At 33.8% G+C, this 19,603-nt stretch overlaps 4 protein-coding genes across 4 annotated transcripts; 2 read left to right on the top strand and 2 right to left on the bottom strand.

Annotated features, from left to right (window-relative positions):
- The first annotated feature begins 216 nt into the window (after nt 1-216).
- LOC111408635 (ethylene-responsive transcription factor ERF069-like) lies at nt 217-861 on the top strand. The gene has a single exon (XM_023038376.1). It carries the CDS (start codon nt 217-219, stop codon nt 859-861), a length of 645 nt encoding a protein of 214 aa, XP_022894144.1.
- Nucleotides 862-2,166: 1,305 nt separating this feature from the next.
- Nucleotides 2,167-6,707, top strand: LOC111408634 (alpha-xylosidase 1-like). The gene is made up of 3 exons (XM_023038375.1): nt 2,167-2,429; nt 2,531-3,219; nt 5,320-6,707. The coding sequence occupies exons 1-3, from the start codon at nt 2,221-2,223 to the stop codon at nt 6,705-6,707; spliced, it is 2,286 nt and encodes a 761-aa protein (XP_022894143.1). The 5' UTR covers nt 2,167-2,220.
- A 7,240-nt stretch (nt 6,708-13,947) lies between these two features.
- Nucleotides 13,948-14,385, bottom strand: LOC111408633. Its single transcript, XM_023038373.1, has one exon. The coding sequence runs from the start codon at nt 14,383-14,385 to the stop codon at nt 13,948-13,950; it is 438 nt and encodes a 145-aa protein (XP_022894141.1).
- Nucleotides 14,386-14,508: 123 nt separating this feature from the next.
- LOC111408632 lies at nt 14,509-15,392 on the bottom strand. The gene is made up of 3 exons (XM_023038372.1): nt 15,122-15,392; nt 14,794-14,980; nt 14,509-14,704 (listed from the first exon to the last, which is right to left on the bottom strand). The coding sequence occupies exons 1-3, from the start codon at nt 15,390-15,392 to the stop codon at nt 14,509-14,511; spliced, it is 654 nt and encodes a 217-aa protein (XP_022894140.1).
- Nucleotides 15,393-19,603: the final 4,211 nt, after the last annotated feature.

Raw genomic sequence — 19,603 nt, 5'->3', positions numbered from 1 at the left:
CATAAAATTGAAATATTTGATGCCGTGGCTGCAATATTCCCATAACATAACGGATATATTGTAACATATTTCCAAATAAAACATCGTCAATTCTTTCCTTTTTCCAGGTTCTTGCAATAAAGATTGTTACCTTGATCGTATCAATACAGGGCTATAAATTACAACGCAAACTCTCAAAGAAAGAGAGAGGGTTTCTGCTGGAGAATGTTTGAAACCATGAAAAGGAAGGTTAGAGTTTCATACTCAGATCCTGATGCCACCGATTCTTCATCAAATGAAGGTGGTGATGGACCAGAAAAATCGAAGAGGTTGGTTCATGAGATTCTAGGAAAAAATCTTGACGAGAAGGGTTCCGGAAAAATTCGTCCACGAATCAAGAAATTCAATTCGAGGGTTCTTGATCAGAATGGAATGGGAAAATTAATTGGGGTGCGGAAGAGAAAATCAGGCAAATACAGTGCTGAAATCAGAGATCCTTTCAAGAAGAAACGGGTTTGGTTGGGGACTTACAACACCGTTGAAGAGGCCTCTGAGGTTTACCTGGCCAAGAAGCGTGAATTTGAGGAAAAACAGAGTGCTGGATGGGGAATTGATTGTGGTCCTTGTGATAATTCCTCCGAAGATTCTTCACCTTCGGTCAATGAATTTGATACCCTGGATTCTCCGAAAGAAGTAAGCTCGACAGAAAGGGAAGTTTTTGAGGAAAACAAGGCTGCTTCAAACGAGGGACAGAATTTTTCACTTCCAGACCCGTCAGGCAAGTTTGGGATGCTGTTTGGTGTGCAAATTATTGACAACCACGGATTTCTCTTGGGCGAATTCAGCAAGTTAGACGACTTCAGCATTCGTGAATCGGAATAAGACTGTTTTCCTGAACTTTTTTTTTTTTTAATTCTTGGCTAGTTTTTCAAATTATTGAATCCGCACATTGGATCTGTATTTGAAATCACATGTATATTAATGGAAGTTGAATGACAACTCGAAGCTCTAACATTTTTTTTTAAGAGCATGTTTGGGAGTGATTTTAAGAATTGATTTTTTGACTGTTAAGAGAAAAGTGGGATTCACCTGTGAAAGAAGAAGTCAAATATGACGGCTGGAATATTGAAATAACGGTCAAAAAAATCAATTGTTTGGACCAAAAAATTACTTCCAAACAGGCTGTAAATTTTCTCTAAACTGTATATACGACTTTCTGCAACATATATCTAATAAATTATGTGTGAAATTCTGTTTGCTTGAAACAAATATGTATAAAAATTAGCCGTCATTAAGTGACAACTAATTGAGAGAATAAACTAATTTTGAGAGGTGACAATGAAATCACACAACGAAGGTCCAAAAGTCTGGCTTCATTATTTCATTAACACTACTCCAATATTGTCACACGTACACAAATATTATGTCACAGACCCGAGGATTATAATCAATTTATGATAGTGTCCACACTTCGTTTTCTTGACAAACATTTTTCTATCCACGTGCCTAACACCTAATCTGGAGGGGTAAAAATGTCATTTGAGTGCATATTTTTGGTAAGGCAAATTGAAATTACAATTTATTAAAATTAACTGCCCGTAGGAGTAGAGTGAACTTGTTACGGGTGGTTTATAGTTTAGAGTGCTTTCAAATATTATTGTGTTGTTTAGAGATGCGGGTGATGCCTCGTGTCATTTTATCCCAGAATTTGGAATAAAGTGGCTCATCAGTTGATATCCTTTATATAATTATTTATGTTCTCTGTAGTTTGATACGATATGCAATATATAAAGTCTATTTTACCTTAGAAATATTACTAAAATTTGTACAAACATGATTGATATCTCATATTTCGGCGTATTTTTTTTAGACTATTCTAAATCAACTTTACCTTTTACCAATCGAACTAGTTGGACTGCAGATTGTTCTCCTTAATTGATTGTGTGATTGATATTTACATGGTATGGTAAGGAGAACAAACATGAATTAACACTCACATTGACAAGAGGGACAAAGTTATGGCATCAAAACTTGCCGCCATCAGTTAAGATAAAGTGATGGGGGCATGGAACCATACTAAAACCCAAGAAAAAAGGGTATATGGGACCCAAATAAACACTACTGTCACATGCAAATGCAAGTCATCAACGTCACGTCGTATACCTTTGTGCCCCTCTCTGCTAATATAAATCCAACTCCCCAAAGGGTCAATAGCCAAGTGCGTCATTTTCCCCTATCATCATGTTTTCGTGTAGAATTTTGCTACTGTTTTTACTTCTTTGCATTCTTGGAATTGATGTAGCCATCAGTACTTCAGCAAAAATTGGCAAAGGATACCATTTGATTTCAATAGAAAAAGCCCCCAATGGTGGCCTTGTAGGGCTTCTTCAAGTCAAGCAGAAAAATAATATCTATGGCCCTGATATTCCTCTCCTGCAGCTCTATGTTAAGTAAGTTTTACTCAATAACGCAACATTCATGTGTATATATGGCTAAATTTCTAAACTGAACCTTAACTTTTTTTACTTTTTTAATTTTCTTTGTTTTTCAGGCATGAAACGGGTACCCGTTTAAGGGTTCACATTACTGATGCAAAAAAGCAAAGATGGGAGGTTCCTTACAATCTTTTACCAAGAGAAAAGCCTCCTGCAGTGAAACAAACATCTGGTATATCGCTAAAGAATTCTTACACACCAAAAGCTAAAGAATATGTAGGAAGTGAGTTAATATTTACCTACACAACAGATCCTTTTACTTTTTCTGTAAAAAGAAAATCAAACGGTCAGACCCTTTTTGATTCTAGATCAGAAGAGTCAGACCCTTATGGTGATTTGGTGTTTAAAGATCAGTATCTTGAGATTTCCACAAAATTGCCTAACGATGCTTCACTCTATGGTTTGGGAGAAAACACACAGCCCCATGGGATCAAATTGTATCCAAATGATCCTTACACTTTGTACACTACTGACATCTCAGCCATTAATCTAAATGCTGATTTATATGGGTCGCACCCGGTGTACATGGACCTGAGGAATGTGAATGGTGAGGCCTCTGCCCATGCAGTTCTGTTGTTGAACAGCAATGGGATGGATGTATTTTACAGAGGGAATTCATTGACATATAAAGTGATTGGGGGTGTTCTTGACTTTACATTCTTCTCTGGTCCTACACCCCTCTCTGTAGTTGATCAGTATACAGCTTTCATAGGCAGGCCAGCTGCAATGCCCTACTGGGCTTTTGGTACGTCTTTTAACTCTCATTTCTATGTCATTTCTTTCATTTTTCCAATTTATTTTGGTTAGCACTTGCTCATAATGTTGGTAGGTAAAGGTCTTTAAGTTCTTTTTAGTGTCAGAACTGATAAAGGTACTTTTTTTATTCATTTATTTGGGTTAGAATTTTTTAACTGTATTGGTAGGTAAAGATGTTAAAGTTCTTTTATGAGAAAAATGATAGAGGTAGACACGAAAGATAATGTGCCTGGATAATGATCGAATACTTACTCTCATTTGTCTTCTCATGGAGTACAGCTCTCATTCAAATATCTAATTTGTAAACTAGGCATGTCCATTAAGCTTCGACAGATCGAAACACACTAATGATTCCTTCGTCTTCTTGAGTCAAAAGTGAATAACTCTTTGGTGCCAAGAAGATGCCTCTCAGATCAAAACACACTCTATTGCCATTGTTAGTGAAGGGTTCCTCAAACTAATAATAAGTAATTGCGCTACATATAGTTGCCACCAGTGGATTCAAATTATCACAAGTATAGGGTTGTCTAGTTATATATATTACTATTCATTTTATACTAATGAGGGTTTGTTATTGGTAAATTTAATTTGAATCACTTTCTCTTTATGGATTAAGTTTGTTGTAATGAATTGTAATCCTATTAATTCGCATTCTTTTGATTCAAATGTTTTGGGTTCCTTCCTTAAGTTTTGTAGCATAAATGCTGTGGATCTATCTACTAGTGTGACAAGAATTGGAATTATTAATGATTTTGAGTCAATAATCTCATATAGTCAAGTGGAACTATATTTTTTTTCTTGCAAGTCATCTTTATGCACACCACTAGAACATGTTTGGCAAATTTTAAAGGGCTTACCATAAAAGTAAATTTTGTTTGTAAAAAAGATTAATTTACAAAATTTTATTCGACAAGAAAAACTTAAAGTAACTTATAATTCTTTTGTAAGTTTCTTTTTAAGCTTAGCCAAAATGCATAACGTGATATTTCGATGTCTGGCAGTACTTAAAAGTGACTTTTTAACTACTTTTCTCAACAACTTGCCAGATTTGCATCGGTATAGGATATTTCCGCCAAACATAAGATATTTCTTGATTCCTAGATTTGTTATTTGAATTTTGATCCAAAAACATTTGATCTATGATAGAGTTGGTCTTGTTGGAAGCATGCGGGAGTGGGATTGCCTATGTGTGGACATTTTTGAAACACATTTCTTGGTGTCTGTAATAGAGATAAACTCAGGTTGGTGGATTGGTCCAACAATGTCTGTTCTCTTCTCAAGTAAAGTTTGTCTTTGCACATTCCCCTTCCAAACTCCAATAATTCTGCAGTAACAAGTTTTGACTGAATATGACCATCTCACAAATCTTTAAAACCCTCATTACATCATGTGTTCGAAAATCAAGCTTTAAAAGTTAGTAGTTTGATCTTTCTTGAAACAAAAGATCATTACCTTTAGTTGATGTTGATAAACACTAAAGATATAAACATAATTGGGATAACGAAAGTAAAAAAACCTCTCGAGCGGTTCTGGAGTAGGCATCTTTAGCCCAATTATACACTCTTAGTAGAAAGCAACTACTGGACCACTAAGAAAGCTCTGCCACTGGAACTCTGCATTGTGACCATTTACATGTGGTGTGCTTAAAATCCCCGATCTGGACTAAAACAACTTTGTTTTTATTTAGGTCCTACCCTTTTAATTACACTATAAGGGCGCCCTTGTCGGCAAGTATATTTTCAAGCTCGAACTTACATGTCTAATATTTCCTGGTCTACTTATGGATGGTATCGTTGTTACAATGGGTCATTATTCTTGCCACTTACACATTTTTGGTTTGGGGCTAGCAATTGAATTTGTTATTAATATTTTAAATCATACGAATTCGTATGCAATCTACCAAAATATTCGAAGGACATGGATATAATGATCCTCTTACGTTATTTATTACTTGGCTGCTGGTAATTGTTTCTAAGAACTAAAATATATTTGCTTTTATATGGAATAGATGGCTTCTGGTGTTCCAATGTTTCAGTTGAAAACTTCCAATGACATTAGAACTAAGTTCTTTTCTTTTACGTTGCCACAGGTTTCCATCAATGCAGATGGGGTTACCATAATTTGTCGGTAGTAGAAGATGTGGTCGAGAGTTATAGGAAGGCTAAAATTCCACTAGATGTTATATGGAATGATGATGATCACATGGATGGACATAAGGATTTCACCCTTAACCCGACCAACTACCCTCGTCCAAAACTGTTGGCATTCTTAGACAAAATTCATGCTCGAGGAATGAAGTACATTGTCATCATAGATCCTGGAATTGGTGTCGACAAGAGTTATGGCGTCTACCAAAGGGGCCTAGCCAATGATGTCTTCATTAAGTATGAAGGTAAGCCGTACCTAGCCCAAGTCTGGCCAGGAGCACTTAACTTCCCCGACTACCTTAATCCAAAAACTGTTGAATGGTGGGGTGATGAAATCCGTCGTTTCCATGAACTTGTACCCGTGGATGGTCTATGGATTGACATGAACGAAGCTTCCAACTTCTGTACTGGTCTTTGCACACTCCCGGAAGGTAGGATTTGTCCCAATGGAACTGGTCCTGGTTGGATATGCTGTCTCGACTGCAAGAACGTAACAGCAACCAAATGGGACGATCCACCTTACAAGATAAATGCTTCTGGAATACAGGCACCAGTTGGGTACAAAACCATAGCCACTAGTGCCTATCACTATAATGGCGTACTAGAATATGATGCCCACAGTGTTTATGGTTTTTCGCAATCAGTTGCAACGCATAAAGCTCTTCAAGGGCTACAGGGAAAACGCCCATTTATACTATCACGATCCACATTTGTTGGCTCAGGCCACTATACTGCACACTGGACAGGGGATAATCAGGGAACGTGGAAGGACCTGAAGTACTCAATTTCTACAATGCTGAATTTTGGAATCTTTGGGGTTCCTATGGTGGGTTCAGATATATGTGGATTTTATCCAGCACCTACAGAAGAACTCTGCAACCGTTGGATTGAACTAGGTGCATTCTACCCCTTCTCGAGGGATCATGCAAACTATTATTCTCCGAGGCAGGAGCTTTATCAGTGGAAATCTGTGGCTATTTCTGCTAGAAATGCTTTAGGAATGAGATATAAGCTTCTTCCATATCTGTACACATTGAACTACGAGGCGCATACTACAGGAGCCCCAATTGCTCGACCTCTATTCTTCACTTTTACGAATGAGACGAGAAGTTATGGATTGAGCACCCAATTCCTGCTTGGCAGCAGTCTGATGGTGTCTCCCGTGCTAACGAAGGGCAAAAGTGAGGTCAAAGTGCTCTTCCCCCCAGGGAGCTGGTACAACATATTTGATATGACACAAGTCATTGTATCAAAAGAATCACATTTCCTCACACTTCTCCCAATACATGGATCCATGGTTCGTCTCAAGAACGTTATCGAATTTATGTAATTCATTAAGATATCCAACAAAGAATTCATTTACATATCCGTGTAGCTACATGGACTCCCCCGTCCACATTTTTAACCATGTCATGGGTGTTTGTCTTGAATAATTAAGTATTTCATGTGGGAGCTGTATAAAGAGAGAACGACTTAAAACCATATAGAGTACCATCTAATTATCTCGCAAAACGAATATTTTTCTTGCAATTTCTTAATATTTGCTTCAGAAGTTGTGCACCTATTAAATAAATAAAGAACTACTTAAAACCATCTAGAGTATTATCTAATTATCTCGCAAAATGAATATTTTTGTTGCAAGCTTTTAAAATTTGCTTAAGAAGTTCTGCACCTATCAAATAATGGTTAGATTTTATGAAAAATTGTAATATTAGGAATATTTTAGTATTTTCATATTAAAGTGATCATTTTGGTAATTTTCACAAAAAGTGATCATTTTCTAGAAACGACATTTTGAAGTGGGAATTTAGTGATATTTCCGATTTAAAAATGAGTAAGGGTAAGAGTTGTATCTAAAGTTCTAAACTATCAATAAAATGATAAATCAATTAATTTAAAATATTTTTTTCAATAAATACGCCCTTACAAAATAAGCTTTAGGTATGCCTCAACTTTTTGGCAAAAATATCGGCCATGCTAACGACTACACAATAATGGTAGTCTTCTCGACTATTAACTTTTATTCTATTTGGCAAATTTAGAAATAGGAATAATAGTGGATCTCATGAAATGTGTGAATAATAGTTGTGAATATGTAATTAAAATAATGATATACTTTGATTGTCCATGTAATTATAATGTTGAATCCAAAATATTAAGCCCCCGTTTGTTTCTCATTTTTTGAAGAATGAGAATTAAAAATATAGTCGTTGTGGATCCTACACAAGAGATAGAAATTCAAATTTGATGGTTTGATGTGATGGATAACAGTCATATTTTTCATTTTAATAAAAAAAGAATGAGAATCAAACAAGGTCTAAATATTTTTTTATATCAAAAGACGAAGCCAAACAAATTAAATCCAGAGTTATGGATCCCGTGATAACACATAATTTGATCGTTTAAATTTTTTTTGTTGATGCAGTTTTTTCAACTACCCAAGAATTTTCGATTCGTTTTTGGACTCTACATTAATACCATATAAATTGTAAATCTATTTATTTAAATCTCATTTAGGTTAATCTAAGAAATGCTATGGAGATGATCTTACGATTTATGCAAAAACAATGAACACGTGCTTGACACATTGTTAAAGTGGGTGAAAAAGTTCGATGAAGTGGGAAACGGAAGAAAAACTTTACATCGTTATTAAGCAGTAGGAATTTGTGATTGAGGAAATCTCATTGTAAAAGGGAACTTTGGTAGTATCACTAGAAGTCTTTTTAGACTTCAACCATGTCGAGGTTGTTCTTAAAATTCTTATAGTCGAGGCATGTTTTGATCGTAATTAAAAGTATAGGGTTGAACGATTATTCTACACTAAGGTGATATATGACTTTTGTTTAATCATTCCAAACGAGTATCTTCTTCACTTTAAAATTGTAATTATAAATTTTGTATATATAATCATTATAAAATAATTATTTTCAAACACTTTTTTTTTTTACATACTCATTTTCAACCATAAATTCAAACAATAAAATATTTTGCACGTAAACATAAAATCTTTCCTCATTTTTTAACCATACATTCTCCTAAAAATTATTATTCAAAACTCTATTTTTCTCAAATAATAATTGTCGAACAGGATTTAATATATACTTGTACATCTTAATTACGTTAAATTGAAATTGAGCAACACGCAAAAACAGTAAACCAGTGATTGACTGACACGTGTGAAAGTGGGTGTAAATGGACACTTAAGTGGAATACAGACGAAAAATGTGGAGTCACCATTAGACCATTCAACGTAAGAAGTGTTCCAAACTTCCAATATCGTGCTATGGTGTTTTTGAATTAAAAAGTAAGATTTGATCAAGCTTTGATTTCTTGTCGTTGCATCCAATGAGGACCATGAACTATTTTAAAGAGAAATGAAATAGCAGCAATAGTTGAAAATTTTTGAATTCCGTAAATTCATGATAAAAAGACAATAGCATATTTTTATAATATGAGAATTAAGTAGACTTTCGTTATTGAAGACTTATTTCTTGTAAAATGTAATTGGATATCTTGATTAAGTCTATAGTCTTGAATTGTGGAAGTTGTTCTCTGTATATTTCGAGATCAAAGTATACACTAATAATAAGGGGTGAATCAAGTACCGAACTAATATGTAAAATCGTAAACAAAAATAAAATGGGCTAATCCCAAGCCAACCCCTCCGTCCGCCATTATTGGTCATTACCACACCATTTTAAGTGGATTTTATTGTGCCAAGTAGGTGTCAACATTTAGGGGTTGTTTGAGTCCCTTTTTTTTTTTTTTTTTTTCAAGAAATACATTTTGAAATAATGTTGTGATGAAAAATGTGTGGTTAAAAATGAGAAAAAGTTTTAAATTTGCTTGCAATATTATTTTATTAAAAAATGTGATTGAAATGATATCAAACCACTATAATAAATGTATTTTGATGAAAAAATAGAACTCAAACAAGGGCTTAATAAGATTTTTGTACGTTGTCTTTGTCACTACTATCTAATTTAATGTAAATTATATTATATTCAATTTAATTAAAATACGTACGAAGTAACAACTTGTCATTTGTCAATTGCAAAAGACTCCTTCTTTCTTGTTTTCATTTCTTTTCTTTTCTTTTGTTCAATCTTGTGATTTGATGAACATACATTTCATTACGAACATGACAGTAGTGCTGCCAAACACAAAGAAGAATCCAGTTTTGGCTCCACCATAATTGCACTTGGTAACTCTAATCTCTTGTCAGAGTGGATGAATGTCTTCTATAACTCTGCCCAATCATTAAATACTAAAATTTATAACTAAAAACAATAAAAATTATAGATCTTTTAAGTATAATTACTATAAATAAATTATGTATTTAGCGGTGTCCTTATATGTTCGGTATATTTTCAAAACGTTTTGCTTATGAGACATGTGCGTGATAATATGGTATTGCATATGTACGCTTAAACAACAAATGCACGTGTATTTGTGTTAAAATATTGTGTCATAATTATATATATAGCTCAAATCATGCAAACCCATGAATTATACATAGCCATTTGTAAAATTTTGACGTTTAAAAAAAATCAAAATAAATTTTTCATAGAGTTGTAAACTATCTACGTTGAGTCCGAGCCTCCTTCTTCTTCGTTCTTTCTCTAGTTTTACCAACGCATGATGCTTATAATGTTCGATCGAAATATATTTGTATTATGCATTTTAAAATCTTGATGTTAGTCTACATCTACTCGATTACTGACGGTGTTTACATATCATGTGAGCCGCCCCCAAAATGGTGGCGTGGGCCAATCAACGTCTCTAACATATCAGTAAAAATATTGGAAATGTCCGCATGGGTCTCGGCTTATCAATGCCACCCAATAACTAAGACCGTACTTTTTCCTATTAGCTGGACATGTGTCACCATCCCTTTGGATTTTACCCTGCAAATTGGCGGGAAAAACAGTGTCTGTGGGCTCCACATTTCCACCTTTGGCGGGAAGATGAAGCAACCGAGGTCCACTCACCTCTACTTCCGTAGCCCACTTGTCCTCTTTGATCCCATCACTTCCAACAATAATGTTACTATGTTTTATCATATGAAAACGAATTTCATTTATCCCATGTTTACCTATTATTATTTCAATTTTTCTTTTTTTCTTTTTTAAATACACATTCTTATCATATAATATTTTGCGCATAAATCTTTCTTTTTTTTTTTTTTTTTAAATCACACATTCTTCACAAACTTAATATTTCAAAACTCATTTTTATTAAATACGAATGACAGAAGGGTGCTTAAAATGATCAACGCTTTCTCAAACTCATATTCCATTATTTCAATCGAAGAAAAACGTCTAAAGCAAAAGTTTGAGTTATTCTTAGAGACGAGTCTTGTATTCAATTAAAAGCGACACAATATTTCACATGTTTTGATTAAGAGTTCAATACGAGCATAATTTTTCGAGATGATGTCGAAACCACACGAGCATGTATGTATGTGTATATTGTTGATCCATGAGATGGCGTAAAATATTACACTTTAAATGCATGCATGTATGTGTGGCGGTATATTCATTCCGAAGTAATCCTATGTGAGATCCCTTGATTTTATTGATTTATTAATATGTGTGCGTGAGAGTATCTTAATCTTAGTGGCAGTGTAGACTGTAGCTACTGAATGGGGTATGGGTAACGGACAGAGGCACATTACTGATTTGATCACGTGTCAATGTCCCCTCCTCCCTCTTTCCGCCTCTTATGAATATAAAAAATATGTAAATTTATATTATTTTTTTACATTTTTTTTTTTTTTTAGAAAAATGCAATTTACATTTCTTCATTAAAGATATTTTCGACCACTTTAGAATTATAATTTAGATTTATCTTACATACCGATTGAAGATATTCTAATGGAGATTTAGACCAAGAGAGAAAAATGGTGGGATTGTTTTTCAACTCCAGTCATTGTACGTTACTTGCACCCCAATAAAACAGGAATTCAACAAAGAAAAATAGAAAACACGTACTAAAAGTTAACATTCGTCTTTCTACTAGTAAAACACGTAAATAGTAGGACTATATAATAAAATTAAAAATTTACAAAAAAAGTAACAAAAAATCGCTATCCATCTATTTTTATCTCTCTCAATTTTCATAATATATGACACGTTAAAACTTATTATCCGTTTAGAAAGAATTTATAAATAGTTTAATTTATAATTAAATAGGTAAAAATGAGTGACAGTCAGTCAGCAAATAGCACTTCGGAATCCATTGAAATGTATAATTGAAAATAAATGTAACCATTAATAAATAATTTTAAAAATTTTGCTGGTGGATGTATTGGCATGTAGTCTACCATATCATTATTATATCTCGAAATGACAAAAAATTATGTTATATTTAATCTCATGTTACTCATATACTATGTAACAATATTCATTTAATTTTCTCTGTGATGCATAATATTTCATGTACATTTGGTTTGTTAATCTTAATCAAATAAATAATTAAACATTATCAGCAATTACCGGTGCACTCTTGTACTACAAATAAAAATTTGTACATTTTGATCCTGGACAGGCAATTGATCACTTTGGAAAATCTTGCTTCATGTGGAACTTGGCTAAGAGTTATATATATATATAGGATGTACGCTCAGTTTTCGGTACTTTGCATGACTAGCCATCGAATTTATAAATTTAACATCTTTTTGTTATTTGAGTGTCGATTAGGTGACTGTACCAAATATGTCGATTAAGTATAAATTTATTTAATCGCATGATTAATAACACTCGAGGATCTTAAAATTCGAATCCCATAAAAAAATTATTTCCAACCATTAATTAGGTGATTATATTTCTCATTTTAAAAAAAAAATGATTTGCCCCTAAATTACTTTATAAAAATATATTAATATACTTAAAAAGGGGTAGTGGAGATTAGGTATATATCTGATCATGCATAGTTGCTTAAAGTTGACTTTCTGAATTTTGCATGATAAAACTAGGGAACATAATCTTTTGCATGCAAAATCCTAATTATGTCCTCCAATTGAAAAACAATTTCATTAAGATCCATGACAAATAAATCAAAGCGCATGTATTTTGTTATAATAAATTCGATTTTTTTTTCTCTAAAATACTGTCTCATGTCAATAGATTCTTTTGTAAATTTGGTAGTGTTTTAAAAGGTGTAAAGCATGGTGATATGTGGAGGTCAAATTATGGGCTAAATGAGGCATAAGGGTAAAAAAAAAAAAAAAAAGCATAAAAAAAGGGGGTTTTCTTATTTTAATGTTATTTTAATTTTTAATCAATCAAAAATTATTTAATAATTAAAAATAATAGCTATCAAACATCTAAAATAGATTTATAGGAACTTTATACATTTTTTTAGAGTTTCCAACAAAACGATAAGTTTCAAATGTAAATACTAACTAGTAAATAGATAAGAATTTTTGAAAGTTTTCCTTTATTCAAGGTTTCAAGTAATTGTTTTGAATCTAGGGCAGATAAAATAAAGAAATCAGTTTTTAAATTTTAACTTAAAAGAATTGTAAAAAAAAAATTAAAAAAAAAGATAATAATGCATGCCTAGGCGAGCATAATCACATCTAGAAGCACATTAGCGGTTAACAATTGCCGTTGACCGCTAGATAAAGTGTCAAGCCACTTAATTTGACGTTTTCATCGCGCGTTGTGCCTAGACGGCGCCTTTTAGAACTCTAATATTTAGAGATTGTAGTTACACAGCAATAGGTAAATAAATAGATTGAAAAGTGACGAGAGAGGAATCATCGAAACAGTAGAAAACAATTTTCACACAGTATAAAACTGCAAATGTTAACCCAAAAAAAAAAAGTCAGATTCGATAACATTGTTGGTCATTTTCTTAAATATGTGCAGCAAAAAAGAGAGAGAGAGAGAGAGAGAGAGAAGAAGAAAAAGAAAGTTCTAGTATCGAAAATCGGACCAAGGGAGGGTTGCACGCATTTGTACATTCCAGTTATCGCGAATTAGCACGCATTGCACTAGATATCATGTTCCCTGATTCGACGATATATGTGTACAACTCCGATCATTCATGTCTGACACAGGGACAGCTCGAGCAGATCTTAGAGCCGGTGACTGTGATCGTTCCTTTGATAGCTAGATATGCGAGTTTGACTGTGGATGACAAACTAACCATCGTGCGGAACACGACGACGACGAAACAGTATATATCGTAAGTTTTTGTAATCTTTTTTTTTTAAATTAGTAATCAGTTCATACGTAATTGGAACCAAACTAACACATATTTGTTCATTTGCAGGGGCGGCTGTGGGATTTTCGCAATGAAATACATAGAGTTTTTTAGTATAGCACATAACGTTGATGAAATCAACCAGTCATGGATACAGAATTGACGAAATAAGTTAGCGTGTGATTTATACGAATTTAATTGTGATCCATAAATTATTTGTAAATATTTTTTATAATTAATATTTGTAATTATTTTTTGTGATTATTTGTAATTATTCATGTAAATACTGTTTATTTCAATACAAAATATTATTCATTTCATTGTAAATACTATTCATTTCAATGTAAATACTTTTCAATTCAATGGAAATACACAATGCTCTGACTGTCATTTAAGGGAACCTGACTTATACAAAATTGGCGAGTATGTCCTACTGTTTTGCACCTGCTACACCTACGCGGTCGGGAAAACTCTCCAGTAGATGGTATTCTAGAAGTATTTGGATGTCCAGGACTATGTGGTTCAATGAGAGGTGGCGACAATGTATTGAACAAGTGAATATGATCGGGAACTTCCCACTCGGCTTCGTTTGGAAACGAAAATATGGTTTCAACATACGCAGCTCTCCAATTTTCAGCAGTGTAATAAGGAGAGCACAATGTTCTCGCTGCAAATCCTCGATACATAGCCACCACAACTGCATGCTCCCATGAAAAACTCTCTAACTCAAATTGTTTACGAGTGCATGTTCCATCACTTAAATATACTATATATGCCGTATGACGTGTACATTCCATAGAGAAGCGCGACTCCTCTAATGGTTCGACATTTAATTTTCTCGCAGTTTTGAAGAGTTTTACCTCTTGTGCTGGGGCTAGCACGCTTGTGCAATTACGTGATTCCGCACGCCGATCGTGAAATCACTGCTGCAGTTTCGTACTGATATTCTCAATCAGTGTGAGAATGGGTAACTCTCGATCCCTCTTAAATAATGCATTGAGAGACTCCGCGTTGTTTAACATCATCAAGTTGTATCGACGTCCTGGAAAATATGAGCGCACCCAATGTTCAATCCCATTTTTGTTAGATAGTCTCATGCTGGGAATGATTTGCTTCCTATTTCAATCATGTACCTATTACACTCTTCAATACTGTAAGCTTCGGCCACTCTCCTAAATAATGAAACGATGCCTTTGCCCCGATACCTGGTCTTCAAGTTGCCTTGTATATGGTACATGTAATATTCATGATGTGCATCGGGAAAAACTTCAGCAATACCATTTATTAGAGACTGTCTCTGATCAATGACAAATGCAAGGTCCTCGACTTCTTCGATTACTTTCCTGAGCTTTGCGAAGAACCAACGTATCAACAGATCATTCTCGTTATCAACTATGTCGAATACAAGAGGATAAATTTGAATGTTGGTATCTTGGCATGTAACAATAATTAACTTACCTTGGTATTTGGATTTCAGAGTTGTACTGTCGACTAGAATTAGGGGTCGCATAACATTTCAAAATCCCCGAATGCATCGTCCAGGAGCCGTAAAGAAGAATTTGAAGTAGTTATCGGCCTCCGTCTCAATAAAAAATACCGAGCCAGGATTAGTTATCTCCATGTTATGGCAATACTTAACTAATTTAGCATAACTTTCCTCTGCCGAGCCCATTAAATCCTCCAATGCGCATTCTTTAGCCTTCCAGGCCTTATGGTAGCTCATGACTACTCTGTACTCTCGACGAACATCGTTAATAATATCCGATGGTTTGTAGATTGTCCGTGGATCCTGATACTTGTGCATTATCCGTCGACCAATAAATCAAGCTCGGGCTTGCCTGTGATCATTGCGACAAACTCCCACTTCACAAGTATGTTCTCGTGTATATTTGCGAATTACGAAGCACTCATTCGTGTTCATCTTCGTTGCTCGCAAACGCCAACTGCAACTATCGTCTACACACAATAGCGTCAACAACGACCTATTCGATTTTTTCACTCTAAACTCGAAGTTGTATTTCAGTGCAATTAGGTGCACGGCTTCTTGCAAATCTTTCTTCGTTTCAAACAGTTACTCGACATACAAATCCTCATTATCAGGAACCACACGTGAGGAGTTAGAGGACGGTCCACTCGATCTGCCCCCGAGGTGCCACCCCACTCATGTCTCTGTCGGGATAAAGCAATCAAGTTCTCGTTTTTAAAAGTATTTACATTTTTATTCTCGTTGTCACGAACAGCGGAGGGGATTTTGTGTGCAACTATCTCTGGAATAACCACATCATTTTCATGAGCTAACTCCATCGTATCCCAAAAATTATTAGAATTATGATCCCCACCTCCCAAATCTACTAAAGTCACGCAAAAAGGAGTCGTGTGCTTATTGTTCAATTCAATCAGATAATTCACTTCATCAACAGAAGAAATCATTATAGGTGGAATCGAAATTGATGCATGCTCACTGAATTTAAATTTCAATTCCATGTTGTACTGAGAAGGATCAACATTCAACTTGTTCTGTAAATCATTATAGAGTTCTGCATACGATATACCTAATGATATGAACATTGCGATACCATCACGTTTATCACCTGTCCATTTTCATATCCATTGATATCTTTCGTCCAATTCGAAATCACCAAAGTAACAAACTGGGACTACAACCATATCTGCATGTCGAAACAGAATTTTTAATTACAAGAAAAATATCAACAGCAATAAAAATAACCCAAAAAAGAGAGAAAAAAGAAAACAGTTGGCAAACAGCCGACTGTTTAAACTGGCTGTTTAACATTCGGTCAAACAGTCAATTTACCGGCGCTGGCATAAATATGCAGATTAATTTTTTCCAATCAAATACTTAAAAAATTACAGATCTATTACATTTTTTTCTACTAATCATTAAATGTCGAAATACAATTTATCTATTTAAACATACAATAATTTAATGAAAACAAGATTAAATTTGCGTATATAAACTTACCGAACCGACGAGATTGATGTTCACAAATTTTTCGACTTCCTATTTCGATAAATTTTTAAGTTTCTGCAGTTGAAGCAGATGAAGGATGAGAGTGTTTTATTTATCTGTGTTGGAGTAAACAGATAAGAAATGTAGGAAGTGTTTGATTTTTATTTGTTAAATGAAAGGGTATTCATGTCTTTTAAAAAAACTAATTTTTGTAATTATATAATGTATTTAAAGGTATTTTTGTCTTTTAACATTGGATAGGCCATTTTCATAATATCCCTTTGTTGAGAAGTCAATGTGAAATTTAAATGATTTGACCAGGTTAATTTTAAAAGTACCCCAATCAAGCATTTGCATTAATATCCATTGTCGGTTGTCCTTATTCTTCAAGTTCATAAAATGATTGTCAATCATGCCTTGACGTCGAGTGAGTAGGTCCAAATGTTTCGATACCTTCAATCACCCATTACACTCTGAGTATTTCATAAATGGAACAATTCATATTCGGATAATTATTGGAATAGAACTCGAATCGTCCATTATATATATATAAGGTGGGTTGACAATACAAATGATCTTCCTAATATTTAACAGAAATAAAAATAAAAAAATAAAAATGTCATCAAATATATATTTCAACACTTTCTTAATTCAATGCAAATATGCCACCAAATAACATCAAATATAAAGCATATGAATTCAATGATAGCTATATCTATATGTGTAGTGCCTCGACAAAGATTTGTAGTTTGGGCTGCGAATACGAACTAGAGTGATTAGAACAATTGCAACTCAGGCCGTGCAAACATGTTAATTGTTAAGTTGGACTTGGGTAGGGGTGAGTAAATTGGGAAAAAAAAAACTGATAAATCGGTTTCAAAGTTAGGTATCCATGGTTCCAAATTCAATAATAAAGAATAGTATCGAACCCAGTCGTTTACCGGTTTGTTTCGATAGGTTGAGTTTGGGTTAAAACGTCAACCGCTATTATCAAGGTAAGATTACCGAGTCAATCTACATGTGAACTGTTGAAAAAATAAAAAAATAAAAAAAAATCTCATCTTAGCTCATTTATGACTCTTATACATTCAAGCATTTCATTAACATCCATTATCCTTATGCATCAAATTTGTAAAATTAATTTGTTTAAGGTTAGAATACAAAGTTGATCGAAACCCGAGCTTGAAAAACAAAAACCATAAATTACCTTATAACTCTTCAACAGTCAACCCTTGGCATCAATATCCATCGTCCATGTTCATCAAATATGTATATTTTATAGTTGATCTAAACAGAGGTTGAAAAACAAAAATCTCATCTTAGAGCCTACTTGATTTTTTTCCTACTAATTTTGGGTGACAACATTTATGAGGACTCAAAAGTCAAAATTAAAGTGATATGGACGATTTGCCCAATCAAGACAAAAGAATAGGAACATTAACTATATTAGACGAAAGGAATTGAAGGCATGTGACGAAAAAGGAGCAACGCTACAAGAAAATGTTGGAATAAGGGAGCAAATGCTAAATTTGAAATGATAGGGATGACTTTTACAGTGAGTACAAACCATGAGGATGTTTTGTACTAATTTCCCAAAATTATAATGGTATAATTGTTTAATCTTGTTCTTTTTTTTTTTTTTACAAGGTTGTTCAATCTTTTTTACCTACTTTATAATTATAATACAATAAATATATACCATCCATAATTAAATTGGACTTTACTTCTAAAATTAAGTCGGTTATACTGTTTAATTTTCTAGAGTATTATATAACAATCATGCATTTAATATTGCACATAATTGAATTGGACTTAAATTCTATTAAATTTTCATTATATAACCACTTTGGAAAAAAATCTCACTTAAATATAATTCCAAAAGAGTTTGGTGCAACTCATCCCCTTGATTTATGGGATTTATTAAAATCACGAAACCAAGGAAACAAAGCAAGGAAAAAGGTCAAAAAAATCTAAATAAAAAAAGAGTTATGCTTAAGATCCTGGGATAAAATCTCGGGTCTCGACCCTGGATCTTCACACACGCGGGACCCGTCGCTTTTACATCAGGGGTCGAGGTGGACGGAATCCCGGGATTTTATCCCTGGATCTTTAGCATTTTTCAGAAAAAAAAAAGAAAAAAAAAGAAAAAAAGAGTATGCTAGTTACGTAACCACTTGAGTGGTAGAAATGTAATTTCAAAACAACTACGCCTCTATAATCGTCCACTCTTAAAATTAGCTGTAAACGATTATCAGGATGAAACGCCCATTCAGTACGTTGACGAATCGCGGCATTAATCTACCTTGCACATAAAGCCCACTCAAATCACTACCGCGTGTTCGCACGCGCCATAAAATAATCTTTTTAATTGGCACGTAATTTTCAACCGATGTTCGAGTGTTTATTTTGCCAGCTGTGGAGTATTTTATTTTTTACCAACCATGGTATGGCATGATAAGCATGACATGAAATATGGGTATGGTCATGCCACATGAATGTCCGTTTCCAGCTCATCAGGTATTCATATTTGGTAGACAATATTAAGTAACAATAATTAATATTTCACTTCCTTATTTATTTAATACCATAAATACATACATACACACAATTTACACATACATGAACACAATCTATACATACACTATATATACATTACCCACCCCACCAAAACACTATATTGTTATATCACCAAGCAGAGTGAGAAAAGAAAGAAAAAGAGAAAGGGACACAGAGTAAAACAGGTACAGAAAACGTATATCTTTTCGTATTTGTGTACAATTTTTATATGCAAAAATTCTGATTTATTTAGATTTCTGATGTAACACATGATATTTTTTTTTCCTTTTTCTTGAGATTTGCGTTTTGTTCAGTCAATGGTTGTTTGTTAAAAGTAAAAAAAAAAAGAAAAATTATTTTACAGTACATGTTTGGCACTGTCTATGTAGGGTATAAACACACAAAACCCAGTGTTTTAGCTCTAGCCTTACTAGTCTTAGAGGAGATTGGAGAAGAAGTCTATTCTATATACTGTTGTGTCTGCAAAA

This window comes from Olea europaea, chromosome 13 (assembly GCF_002742605.1).
Source record: "Olea europaea var. sylvestris chromosome 13, O_europaea_v1, whole genome shotgun sequence".
NCBI lineage: Eukaryota > Viridiplantae > Streptophyta > Magnoliopsida > Lamiales > Oleaceae > Olea > Olea europaea.
This window is presented reverse-complemented; position numbering and strand designations above follow the sequence as displayed.

Coding starts and splice junctions, on each gene's coding strand:
- LOC111408635 (XM_023038376.1), top strand. CDS start 217: ATGAAAAGGAAGGTTAGAGTTTCATACTCAGATCCTGATGCCACCGAT.
- LOC111408634 (XM_023038375.1), top strand. CDS start 2,221: ATGTTTTCGTGTAGAATTTTGCTACTGTTTTTACTTCTTTGCATTCTT. Junction 2,430..2,530: donor CTCCTGCAGCTCTATGTTAA/GTAAGTTTTACT, acceptor TTTGTTTTTCAG/GCATGAAACGGGTACCCGTT. Junction 3,220..5,319: donor AATGCCCTACTGGGCTTTTG/GTACGTCTTTTA, acceptor ACGTTGCCACAG/GTTTCCATCAATGCAGATGG.
- LOC111408633 (XM_023038373.1), bottom strand. CDS start 14,385: ATGGAATGTACACGTCATACGGCATATATAGTATATTTAAGTGATGGA.
- LOC111408632 (XM_023038372.1), bottom strand. CDS start 15,392: ATGCACAAGTATCAGGATCCACGGACAATCTACAAACCATCGGATATT. Junction 14,981..15,121: donor CTTTACGGCTCCTGGACGAT/GCATTCGGGGAT, acceptor TATTCGACATAG/TTGATAACGAGAATGATCTG. Junction 14,705..14,793: donor CAAGGCAACTTGAAGACCAG/GTATCGGGGCAA, acceptor TGATTGAAATAG/GAAGCAAATCATTCCCAGCA.